Source organism: Mobula hypostoma, chromosome 12 (genome assembly GCF_963921235.1).
Source record: "Mobula hypostoma chromosome 12, sMobHyp1.1, whole genome shotgun sequence".
Taxonomy (NCBI): domain Eukaryota; kingdom Metazoa; phylum Chordata; class Chondrichthyes; order Myliobatiformes; family Myliobatidae; genus Mobula; species Mobula hypostoma.
In genome coordinates this window covers 63,904,539-63,917,135 of record NC_086108.1, presented here as the reverse complement: position 1 = coordinate 63,917,135, position 12,597 = coordinate 63,904,539, and the positions used below count along the sequence as shown (strand labels likewise).

The 12,597-nt window shown below is 39.3% G+C and overlaps 1 protein-coding gene across 1 annotated transcript in view; it reads left to right on the top strand.

Annotated features, from left to right (window-relative positions):
• The window catches only part of frem1b (Fras1 related extracellular matrix 1b), a 215,270-nt gene that overhangs the window by 44,282 nt on the left and 158,391 nt on the right, over positions 1-12,597 (top strand). The window contains exons 10-11 of the mRNA XM_063064975.1: positions 854-1,050; positions 2,855-2,945. Of these exons, the coding sequence (XP_062921045.1) occupies positions 854-1,050; positions 2,855-2,945 (288 nt within the window). The remainder of the gene's footprint in view (positions 1-853; positions 1,051-2,854; positions 2,946-12,597) is intronic.

Here is a 12,597-nt window from a genome sequence, read left to right as displayed (position 1 = left end):
GAAAGACCTACATTAGACTTTCACCTACTCCATCACCAAATTCTCCAATTACAAAGTCTGTTTCCTTTGTGAATACTGATGATAACCTTACCTATACCTTTTGGCTTCTTGCACAGATTGTCTACATTGTTCCTAATGGGTCCAACTTCTCCCCCCGCCCCCACCAACATTATTCCTTTACCCTTAATATATTCATGGAACATCAGTGATCTTATTTCTGCTTCCAACTACCAGCTCTTGCTTGTAATCTTAATGCAAAGCTGGCTACTAAACTGAGATTTATTTTGGTACCAAGGGATCAAATCACAGTCTGTCTACTCGACATGGTCATACTGTACTTTACAGCAGAAGAGATTGTGTAAGTTATGCTATAAATGTGCAACCCATGTGGGCACGTGGCCAAGTGGTTAAGGCATTGGACTAGCGACCTGAAGGTCATGGGATCGAGCCCCATCCAAGGCAATGTGTTGTGTCTTTGAGCAAGGCACTTAATCACACATTGCTCTGCAATGACACTAGTGCCAAGCTGTATGGGTCCTAATGCCCTTCCCTTGGACAACATTGGTGTTGTGGAGAGGGGAGACTTGCAGCATGGGCAACTGCTGGTCTTCCATACAACCTTGCCCAGGCCTGCACCCTGGAGAGTGAAGACTTTCCAGGCGCAGATCCATGGACTAACAGCAAGACTAACGGATGCCTTTAAATGTGTAACCCATGCAATTCAGTTACAGTACAATGCCAACAATGGGTGCTACAGAGCCAAATACCACTTGTTTTTTTTGGAGGACATATTTTATTATCAGTTGCCCACAAAGCAATATCAAGCTTCTTATGTCATTTTCTAATTTTCCAGATGGCATTTATTCATGTGACTGCAGTTAAGGACCAGTTGCCAAAAGAAGTTGATGGTGCAACACGTTACTTGGTAGTGAAAGAAACTGATATCAAACACATTACCAAAGCTCATCTACACTTCATAGACACAGAGTCCCCGGAGAATGAACTGATGTTTATAATAACCAAACCCTGTTTTTCTTCAAATCAGCAGAGGTACGCTATCCCATTCTTTATACTTAGTCTATTCCATTCAACATGTTCCTTTCTTTGAATGCGATGGATGATTTTCACAGTGTTGCAGAGAAGCTTTGTTGTTCATTTTAATCTCCTAGTTTAATGGGGCTGGGTTTCTGCTTTGGATGAAATTGAAAGTCATGGTTCAAGTTTTTTTCCCCCCTAAATTGCATCTATTGTGAAATATACAGTACTTCGCTCTTCCCAGCATTCAAAATTCTTCACAATAATTTTTTAAAAAATATACATCATTTGAGTTCAATGAGATACTGTGGTCAAAATGATAAATCTTATTAAAAGAGGTTATCTTAAAACAATTTTCCCTCTTTACACTCATGCACTGAAGAATGAGAACAAACAATCTTGAATCTTTTAAGTTAACTATTAATTGCTGCCTATGAATAACTTGATTTTAAATAATTGCAAATAACTTTTCAGGTTAGTTTAGGAAGCTAGAAGAAGTTACTTAATGAATTAAACATGTTTATATATCAACTTAGAATCTCTCAAAATATATGAGTTGGTGATTTGTGAACAATGGTCCCAGCTTATTTTCTGGGGATGACTCGAAGAACTGCCTGTATGTGCAGATAGTGGAACGCTGGTTAATTTATTGCAAGGCATAATAAATCCAGAATGGGTGCTGACTACTTCCAGCAGATTTTTTTTTTCCAAACTATGGAGGAAATATGAATGGCACTGATTGTAATTTATGAATAAAATTCCAGGATTTATTGCTTGATGTTGAGATAAAGGAATTGGGGTAGAAAAAATACAGCACAGTACAGGAGAAATGGGCTGTATGAATCAGCAGAATGGAGGTATATAGAAGATAAATACAACCTTTTCCTCTGGTTGTTACTGTATTGAATTGTCAGATGGTTTTGGTGATAATAATAAATATTGATATTTAATGCAACAAATTCATGAAATAAATATTTATCAATTAATGTGATTTCTTCTATCCCATTTCTTTCCTGGTTTCATCTTTTGGATTTAACAGTAATTTAGTATGGTTTATCCAACAGTTAGTCAATGGATTATATCTTGTCTACAATAAGTTTTAGATTTGCATCACATTGATTGAGAATTGACAGAATTTTTTGCAAAACTTCAAGATAATTTTCCTTATGTGCCAACATAGTTATCAATCACATCTGTCCTCATCCATACTGAGATCCTCATTAAGTATCCCTTGGAATAGTGTGAATAGAAGATGGAAAATCCACATGTTGTATTTTATGTCAGAAACACTTTATAAGCAGCAGTAAACATTCTGCAGTAGGAACTTAGTAGGTTGAGTAGCACCTATGGAAGGGAAGGCATTTTTGACATTTAGATCAAATCCCTGAGTTTTGAAATCTTGGGTTTTAACCCGAAGCTCCCACTGATACTGCTTAACCCACAGAGATCCTCCAGCCGATTGTTTGTTATGTAGTTGTGCTACCTTTTGTGAAGTTCGTAAGTGATATCAGGATGGGAGAGAAATAGGGCCCGGTGAAACTGTGATGAATTCTCAATTTGCAAAGCTGAGTCAATGATAACAATTACTTGAAATACTTTGTCATAGAAGGCATTTATAAAAAAAATCCTTCACAAATTGACTCAAATGTCTAATTCATTCTAGAATTTCAGGACAGTAAATCCAAAAATCAGGTTGTATGATTGAAAATTAGATATATGCCTCCTTATGTATATAAGATCTAGAACTAAGAAAATGTACAATTATAATGTGGAGAAAGTTTACTTGATTCAGAAATTTTGTCCTAATTTTGCATTACAGAATACCTGATGCAGGCAAAATTGTTTTCACAGACACCACAAAGAATATGATGAAGGATCCTTCTGTTCCCATGCTGAAATCCTTTACGCAGGTACCTTGAGTAAAATGCTAGATTGTACTGTGTGAGAATTCTACATTTTAAATTAATGTGATATGTGCAATGCAGCATTTAAAACATGATTACATTTTCAAAAGGATTGAGCAATTCCTAACTATAGCATTCTTTCAAACATTTTACTTTAATGCACTCCGTTGTTGCCATCAGGAACCACATAAAAGATAAATTTACAGTATCCTTTACTGTGTCTTGTACTGTTAGAATTGTGCTGATAATTGATATTAAAAGTAATTGAAATTCAGAGGGGTTAAGTCATTATAAACTGCTTCTGTTTTTGTTTAATTATATTATGCTGCTGCTGCCAGAATTTGGTCACAGTTTGCTCTGTTTTATGATAAAAAATAAAAATACTCTGATTTCTTCCATGAGCTGTGGTAATATCATTATGTGTAGAATAGTTGGAGAATTCTTATGGAGTTCAATCAATTAAAAGAACACAGTGGTCAGCTACTCATGAAATGAATATGAAGATGTTCCATATGGTCATGTAAGTGACATTTCTTGCCAGAAATGTTCAATATATTTTTAATTTCAAACAGGGTAAAAAAAACTGCAGGTCTAAAAGGGAATAGGCTAACTGGACATCTCACTCAAAGAAAATGTTCAACAGGTCAGGAAGCACCTACGAAGGAGAATCAGGGATAACTTTTCAGGTCAATGACTTTTGAAGTCTTTCAAAGAACTGAAGGAGTTGTGATGCTCTGAGTAGGTTCTATCTGTATTGTAAGGTTCTGTGATTATTTCAGAGGAACTGTGATATCTGCAATTTCCCAGTGCTGTCGGTAATTCCCATTCCTAAGATACTTCTTCAATTTTGTTTTTTTTAATCAGGTGATAAACCTGCTGTAGACCATGAAAATGTTCATGTTGTTGTACTTGGGAACCTGCTGTTTCTGCTGGCAGTTATTTTTAAATCATAAAATTTCTGAAGTAATTAAGAACTTTCACTTGAACAATCCCCTTTATCATTACTAGTTACTAGTGATCTCTTCTATAGTACTCCAGTCATTAACCCAAGCTTACTTTGAGCTGGATTTTCAAAGAAAAGTGTCTGACAAACAGTTTAGATTGCTTTGAATTGGGCAATCCAGAGAAATTAGATTGTTCAAAGTATATTTATTATCAAAGTACATATATGTCACCATATACAACCCTGAGATTTGCTTGCTTGTGGGCATACACAGTAAGTACAAGGAACATAATAGAATCAAAGGAAGATTGAACCCAACAACATGGACAAATAACCGAAGTGCACAAGACAACAAACTGTGCAAATAAAAAAGGAAAACAGAAATAATAATATTAAATAAATATCAAGAACGTGAGGTGAAGAGTCCTTAATGTGAGTCCACAGGTTGGGGGAACAGTTCAGTAATAGGGCGAACGACGTTACCTCAATGGTTCAAGAGACTAATGGTTGAAGGGTAATAACTGTCCCTGAACATGGTCCTGAGGCTGCTGTACCTCCTTCCTGATGGTAGCAGTGAGAACAGTGCATGTCCTGGGTGATGGCGGTCCTTAGTGATGGACGCCGCCTTTTTGAGGTATCTCTCCTTGAAGATATCCTGGATGATACGGAGGCTAGTGACCGTGATGGAGCTGACTAAGTTTCAGTCAATATACTCTTTACCACACATATATAGAAGTTTGTCAAAGTTTTCAGAATCAGAGTCAGTCTCAGGTTTAATATCAACATATGTCATGAAATTTGTTAACTTTACGGCAGCAGTACAATGAGATACCTGATAACAAAAATATAGAGAAAAAAAACTAAATTACAGTAAGTATGTATGTCTATTAAATGGTTAAATTAAAATAGGTAGTGCAGAAAAAACTGAAATAAAAATGTAGTGAGGTAGTGTTCATGGGTTCAATGACCATTTAGACATTATGTGACAGAATGGAAGAAGCTGCTCCTGAATCACTGACTGTGTGCCTTCAACCTTCTGTACCTCCTTCCTGATGATAACAATGAGAAGAGGGTATGTCCTGGGCAGTGGGGGTTCTTAATGATAGACGATGCCTTCCTAAAGCGCTGCTCCTTGAAGAAGGCTTGGATACTACGTAGGTGAGTACTAATGAATAGAATTGAATTGACTTTATTACTTACATCCTTCATATACATGAGGAGTAAAAATCTTTACATCACGTCTCCATCTAAATGAGCAATGTGCAATTTATAGTAATTCATAATAAATAGTATGTACAACAGGACAGTCAATATAACATAGAAATACAATTGTGTCAGCATGAATTAATCAGTCTGATGGCCTGGTGGAAGAAGTTGTCCCAGAGCCTGTTGGTCCTGGCTTTTATGCTGTGGTACTGTTTCCCAGATGGTAGCAGCTAGAACAGTTTGTGGTTGGGGTGACTCAGGTCCCCAGTGATCCTTTGGGCCCTTTTTACACACCTGCCTTTGTAAACGTCCTGGAAGTTCACGTCTCCAGATGCGCTGGACTGTCCACACCACTCTCTGCAAGAGCCTGTGATTGAGGGAAGTTCAGTTCCCATATCAGGCAGTGATGCAGCCAGTCAGGATGCTCTGAATTGTGCCCCTCTAGAAAGTTTTTAGCATTTGGGGGCCCATACCAAACACCTTCAACCGTCTGAGGTGAAAGAGGCGTTGTTGTGCCATTTTCACCGCACAGCCGGTATGTACAGACCACGTGAGATCCTCGGTGACGTGTATGCCGAGGAACTTAAAGCTGTTCGCCCTCTCAACCCCAGATCCGTTGATGTCAATATGGGTTAGTCTGTCTCCATTCCTCCTGTAGTCCACAACCAGCTCCTTTGTTTTTGCAACATGGAGGGAGAGGTTGTTTTCTTGACACCACTGTGTCAGGGTGATGACTTTTTCTCTGTAGGCTGCCTCATTATTATTTACGATTAGGCCAATCAGTGTAGTATCATCAGCAAATTTAATTCGCAGATTGGAGCTGTGGGTGGTGACACAGTCATGGGTATACAGAGAGTAAAGGAGATGATGGAGCTGAATAATTTTACAATTTTCTGCAATTTGCTTTGATCTTGTACAGTAGCCCAGCCCTCATACCAGATGCTGATGCAGGCAGTCAGAACGCTCTCCATGGTACATTTGTAGAAGTTTTCGAGTGTTTTAGTTGGCAAACCAAATCTCGTCAAACTCTTAATGAAATATAGCTGCTGTCTTGCCTCCTTCATAGCTGCATCGATATGTTGCGTCCAGGTTAGGCCCTCAGAGATATAGACAACCAGTAACTTGAAATTACTCACTCTCTCCACTTCTGATTGGTTTGTGAAGTCCACAATCAGCTCTTTGGTCTTGCTGACATTGAGTGAAATGTTGTTGCTGTGACTCCACTCAACTAACTGGTATATCACGCTTCTGTATGCCCTTTCATCACCATCTGAAATTCTGCCAACAATGGTTGTATCATCAGCAAATTTATAGATGGCATTTGAGCTATGCCTAGCCACACAGTCATGGGTGTAGAGAGATGTCATGCTGAATCTTCGCAAACTTCTAAGCAAGTAGAGGTGCTGGCATGCTTTCTTCATAATTGCACTTACTTGCTGGGTCAATTGATACTGTAATACCAAGGAATTTAAAGTTGCAGACCCCTTCTTGATGAGGACTCATAGACCTCTGGTTTCCTCCTCCAAAAATTTGTTGAATTTCTCAGGAACGATACTGTCCAGCTAAATCAAAGTGATCATTAAGTTAATGAATTTGACATTCAGCGATCACTCTTCAGTTTGTGGGTAATGCAATAAACATCGACATTATGTTTTTTTTTGTTTCAAGGTTATTCCATGCTCAGTTGACAGAAGTTTACAATTCATTGATATGAACACTGGTATACTAATTATCTCATTAGCACTTAATTTAGGCAAGCACAAAATATTTGTACCTTAGCACTGAATAACAGTGCAAAACATTCAGTATCATTTTCATTTTCTCAAATATTCATGGCATTTTAACCGTACATTCTTATTTGAGATCCATTAGGTTAAAATTCACTGGAGAACTGGAAAGGAAGCGATTCAGTCAATACATAAATATAATGCAGTCATCCATCCTTACAAGGTTTCCATGCACTGTGGTGAATCTACGAGTGCCTATTTGCAAGAAAACTCTACTGTTGAATTATTCATATTGGTTCAGCACCTGGCTCAGCAGATGATTTTTGTGGTGTTTCCTCTGAACACGGGGGTGTCGGGGTTGGGAGGGGAGGTGATTTGCTCCAATTTTCACATTCCCTATAGTATAGGGCCTATACCATTACTGAGGCTATATTTCCCACCCTCCTTTCGAACCCACCAAGGACTCAATTCCTGGCCTTCCTCTGATTCACTGTAAGGTGGTTCTCCTTTTCTTTTCAATCTGATCAAGATCCTGTCAACTGCACTGGGTTCATTGGAAAACTTAGTTTCATTCTGTGTCAATTATTTAAAGTTTAGTTTTGTATGTCACATGTGCATAAAAAATACAGTGAAATGTATCACTTGCTTCAAATCAAGTCTACGAGGATTATCCTGGGCAAGTGCCACCATGCTTCGGGCACCTAACCCTAACCCATACATCTTTGGAATGTGGGAGGAAACCAGAGCACTCCAAGAAAACCCATGCAGTCAGAGGGAGAATATCCAAACTCCTTACACACAGTGGTGGAATGGAACCTCATTCGTACAGCCAGTCCTGAAAAGCTCTAAAAACATGAATTAAAAATGTGTTGGGGTGTTAATAGGAATACCAATCGACAGTGCTAAAGATGCTTTCTATGTAGATTAGACGCATGGCTAACAGTGGAGTCAGAATCCGATTGAGGCTCTCTCTTCTCCGGTACAAAAGACAGTCAGCTGGCACTTAGCTGTGTCATTGACAAGTTTATACATGGTGTTTGAGCTGTGCCTGGCCACACAGATGTGGGTGTAGAGAGAGTAAGCCAGTGAGCTAAGCACGCATCCTTGTGGTGCGTCAGTTTTGATTGTCAGCGAAGAGGAAATGCTATTTCCAAAATGCACTGACTGTGGTCTCCTGATGAGGAAGTCAAGGATCCAGGTGCAGAGGGAGGTACAGAGGTCCAGATTTTGGAGCCTGTTGATTAGTACTGAAGGTATAATGGTGTGATAACAGAGTTGTAATCAACAAACAGTAGCCTGATGTAGGTATTGCTGTTGTGCAGGAGCTCCAAGGCTGAATGGAGAGCCAGTGAGATTGCATCTGCTGTAGACCTATTATAGCTATAGGCAAATTGCAGTAGGTTCAGGTCCTTGCTTAGGCAGGAGTTGATTCTAGCCTTGACCAAACTCACAAAGCACTTCATCACTGTAGATGTGAGTGCAACTGGGCAGTGGTTGCTGAGGAAACCCATCCTGCTCTTGTTGGTCGCTGGTATGATTGTCACCCTTTTGCAGCATTGGGAACCTCCAACTGCAACAGTGAGAGATTAAAGATGTCCTTGAACACTCCCAATAGTTGGTTGGCACAGGTTTTCAGTACTGTACCAGGTACACCATCAGGGCCTGATGCCTTGCGAGGATTCACCCTCAAGAAAGATGTTCTGACATCAGTAGGTCACCAGATCCTGCAGGGATTCATACGGATGTAGTTCTGTTCTCCCTTTCAAAGCATGTACAAAAATGCATTGAGCTTACTTGGAAGTGAGCTTACTTGGAACACTCATGATGTTAGGTTTCGGTTTGTGAGAAATAATGGCCTACAAAACCTGTCAAAATTGAAGTGCTTCTGATTCTGTCCCTAGCTTCAATTGGAATTATTTTTTCATTTTTAAAATAGCCTTCCATAGGTCATGCCTGGACTTCTTGTATAATTCTGGATCACCAGTTTGATTCAAAGATTCAAAGTGCATTTATTATCAGATATGTATACAGAATATAACTCTGAGATTCATCCTCCCACAGGCAGTCACGAAACAAAGAAACGCCATGAAACCCATTCAAGAAAATATCAAACACCCAACACGTAAAAAAAGAATAAATTGCGCAAATGGCAAAAAAAAAATCCACAGGTGAATGCGACAGATCTAGCCCTCAGCAGACTATGAATCTGCTGTTTGATCCATGGCTTTTGATTTGGGTATTTCTGGTATGTCCTCAAAGGCACTCACTCATCCGCGCAGGTTTTGATTAAGTTGGTGACAACTGTGGCATATTAATAAGGACTCAAAAATGAATCCCTAAATATTGCCTAGTCCACCAACTCAAAACAGTCTTGTAAGTGTCTCTCCACATCTCTTGACCATACCTTCTTGTTCCTCACCGCTGGTGTTGCATGCTTTAGTCTCTGCTTATATGCCAGCTGATCCAAAGTGCAGGCTTGGAATGGCACTGTAAGTGTTCTTGAACCTGGTATTACAGTGGTCAAGTGCGTTGGCTCCCCTGGTTCTGTAGGTATATGTTCTAACAATTGATTTCAGTGTTGTTGAGTAATGTAAAAGAATAACATAGTTTTATCAGAGGATTAGCATGATGAAATCGGTTTTAATTCTCTTGCACTACATTAGACATGAAAAGGTGTGCTTAATTACAGACTGATGTTTCAGTTCATTATATTACAATGTTGGAAAGAGAATCTAAGGGACACAAGTCATAATATAGAATTTATTTATGAGTCATCACAAGTCTTGAATTTTTAAATGCATTTTAGACAATTTTCAGTGAACAAAAAAATCATAACCTGTATGTGGAGATGGATCTCTTGGATAACATAGCATATTAGTTTTGCTTAACAATGCTATATTGTAAACAATTTTTATCATATTTTGCTATATAAGAAACCAAGGAAGTTTAACATTATGCATGTCCACTGTTCTTATTTCTTATTTACTGTAAGTGCTTCAAGATACGTGTTTGATGTTACATCCTAAACCAACATCTTGGCTTTGCCTTTCAGTTGCCTTCTGGAGGTGAGAAAAATCCCATAAAAGCAGATAATAAAACAGTGACCTGAGCCAATCTTTAGAATATTTCCTTATCTTGAATGCACTGGAATTTTATCTCCATATTGAAATAGTTAAGAACTAGAACTGTCAGGTTGGCTAACAGCTTCTTCGTCCAGGATGTTAGATTTCTTAACACTCTGCTGCCACCCAGTACACATGTACAACCCTGCTGAATGCTCTGAGCCCCACCAATGCCACCCCCATCTATCCCCAACTCACAGACACAGTCACATCCTTCACCAGTTTCTTTTTCATCTTTTATTGCTGCTGCTTCACATACTCATACTACTGCCTGTTTTATTATAATGGTGCCGGTAATATTACATGGTAGTGTTTTACATAAACACACACCTTGCACTTTATGTCAACCTGCCAGTCTTCAGGCTATGCCTCTCAGGGACTTGTGACTGTACTGTATGTGCTGTGTATGACTATATTTACTATTTTTGTTCACCTTGGCCCCAGAGGAATGATATTTCATTTAGCTGTATATATGAGTATGGTTGAATGACAATCAACCTGAATTTGAACTTGAAAAATAAAATCATTCAGTGAAATAGGGGGTTAATGCTAACCTCTAAATGTAGCCTCAAACTTGGAAACTTAAACTAGAGTAAAAAAAACAACAATGCAAATCATGAGCAGCACACACAAAATGCTGGAGGAATCCAGCAGGCCAGAGAGCATCTATGGAAAAAAGTAAACACTTGATGTTTCAGGTCAAGACCCTTCATCAGGACTCTTTGCTTACTCATTTCCATAGATGCTGCCTGGCCTGCTGAGTTCCTCCAGCATTTTGTGCTGTTGCTGGGATTTCCAGCATCTGCAGATTTTCTCTTGCTTCTCAATGTAACCATATAACCATATAACAATTACAGCATGGAAACAGGCCATCTCGGCCCTTCTAGTCCATGCCGAACTCTTACTCTCACTTAGTCCCACCGACCTGCACTCAGCCCATAACCCTCCATTCCTTTCCTGTCCATAAAGCTGTCCAATTTAACTTTAAATGACAACATCGAACCTGCCTCAACCACTTCTGCTGGAAGCTCGTTCCACACAGCTACCACTCTGAGTAAAGGAGTTCCCCCTCATGTTACCCCTGAACTTTTGCCCTTTAATTCTCAACTCATGTCCTCTTGTTTGAATCTCCCACATTCTCAATGAAAAATGTCTATCCACGTCAACTCTCTCAATCGCCCTCATAATTTTAAACACCTCTATCAAGTCCCCCCTCAACTTTCTACACTCCAAAGAATAAAGACCTAACTTGTTCAACCTTTCTCTGTAACTTAGGAGATGAAACCCAGGCAACATTTTAGTAAATCTCCTCTGTACTCTCTCAATTCTATTGACATCTTTCCTATAATTCGGTGACCAGAACTGTAAACAATACTCCAAATTTGGCCTTACCAAAGCCTTATACAATTTCAACATTACATCCCAACTCCTATACTCAATGCTATGATTAATAAAGGCCAGCATACCAGAAGCTTTCTTCACCACTCTATCCACATGAGATTCCACCTTCAGGGAACTATGCACCATTATTCCTAGATCCCTCTGTTCTACTGCATTCTTCAATGCCCTGCCATTTACCATGTATGTCCTATTTTGATTAGTCCTACCAAACTGTAGCACCTCACATTTTTCAGCATTAAACTCCATCTGTCATCTTTCAGCCCACCCTTCTAACTGTCCTAAATCTCTCTGCAAGCTTTGAAAACCTACTTCGTTATCAACAATGCCACCTATCTTAGTATCATCTGCATACTTACTCATTCAATTTACCACCCCATCATCCAGTTAATTAATATATATGACAAACAACATTGGACCCAGTACAGATCCCTGAGGCACTCCGCTACACACAGTCCTCCAACGTAATGAGCATCAATCGAATGAAGCCCATTGCAATTTTCTGGAGCTGAGAAGCAACTATTAGGCTGCTTGGAGTCATATTATAGTTATTCCAGAATATATGTACGGATGCTGTTAGTGTGATGTGTGGTGCGTAATAGTGTGGTTCAGAAAAATAGAAACAAGTTAAATAGCAGTGTACATTAAGTTGAAATTCAATTTCAAGTTTATTGTCATCTGACTCTACAAACTGTAAAACCAAATGAAACAATGTTCTCCTGGGCCACAACACATATATCACATGCAGCACATAAAACAAAATTTCACCAGGAATATGTTCATAAAACATGATTTAAAATGAACGTAGTGCGCAGCACAGCTAAACGGTGAACAGCTGGCTGTCCCAGTGATGAAATCTCAGTGGTGGCAGGGTATTTATTAGTCACAGCCTGAAGGAAGGAGCTATTACCCAGTCCGGCAGTCCTAGTCCTGATGCTTCTGTACCTCCTTCCTACAGGTGCAAGGGAAGGTGGGAGATGAAGGAGGATTGAATAGTTTGAACAGAAACTAGATGATGTGGTCAGTTGAGCAAGAATCTATTCGCAAGAGCATTTAAAAATGAGGTGCAGATTTTTTCCTTGCAGAGGCGCTGCTTCTCTGGGTTGTGGAAGCTAGATTGCTGGAGGCTTCTGAAAAGTGGGCAGATATATTTTTGAAAGAGTTAAGTGTTGTGAGGAACTCGGGGGGAGAGAGAAAGAGTTTGACGCCTGTGGCAACCAAAATCATTTGAATGGCAAGGTAGGTATGAAGGACCAGATGGT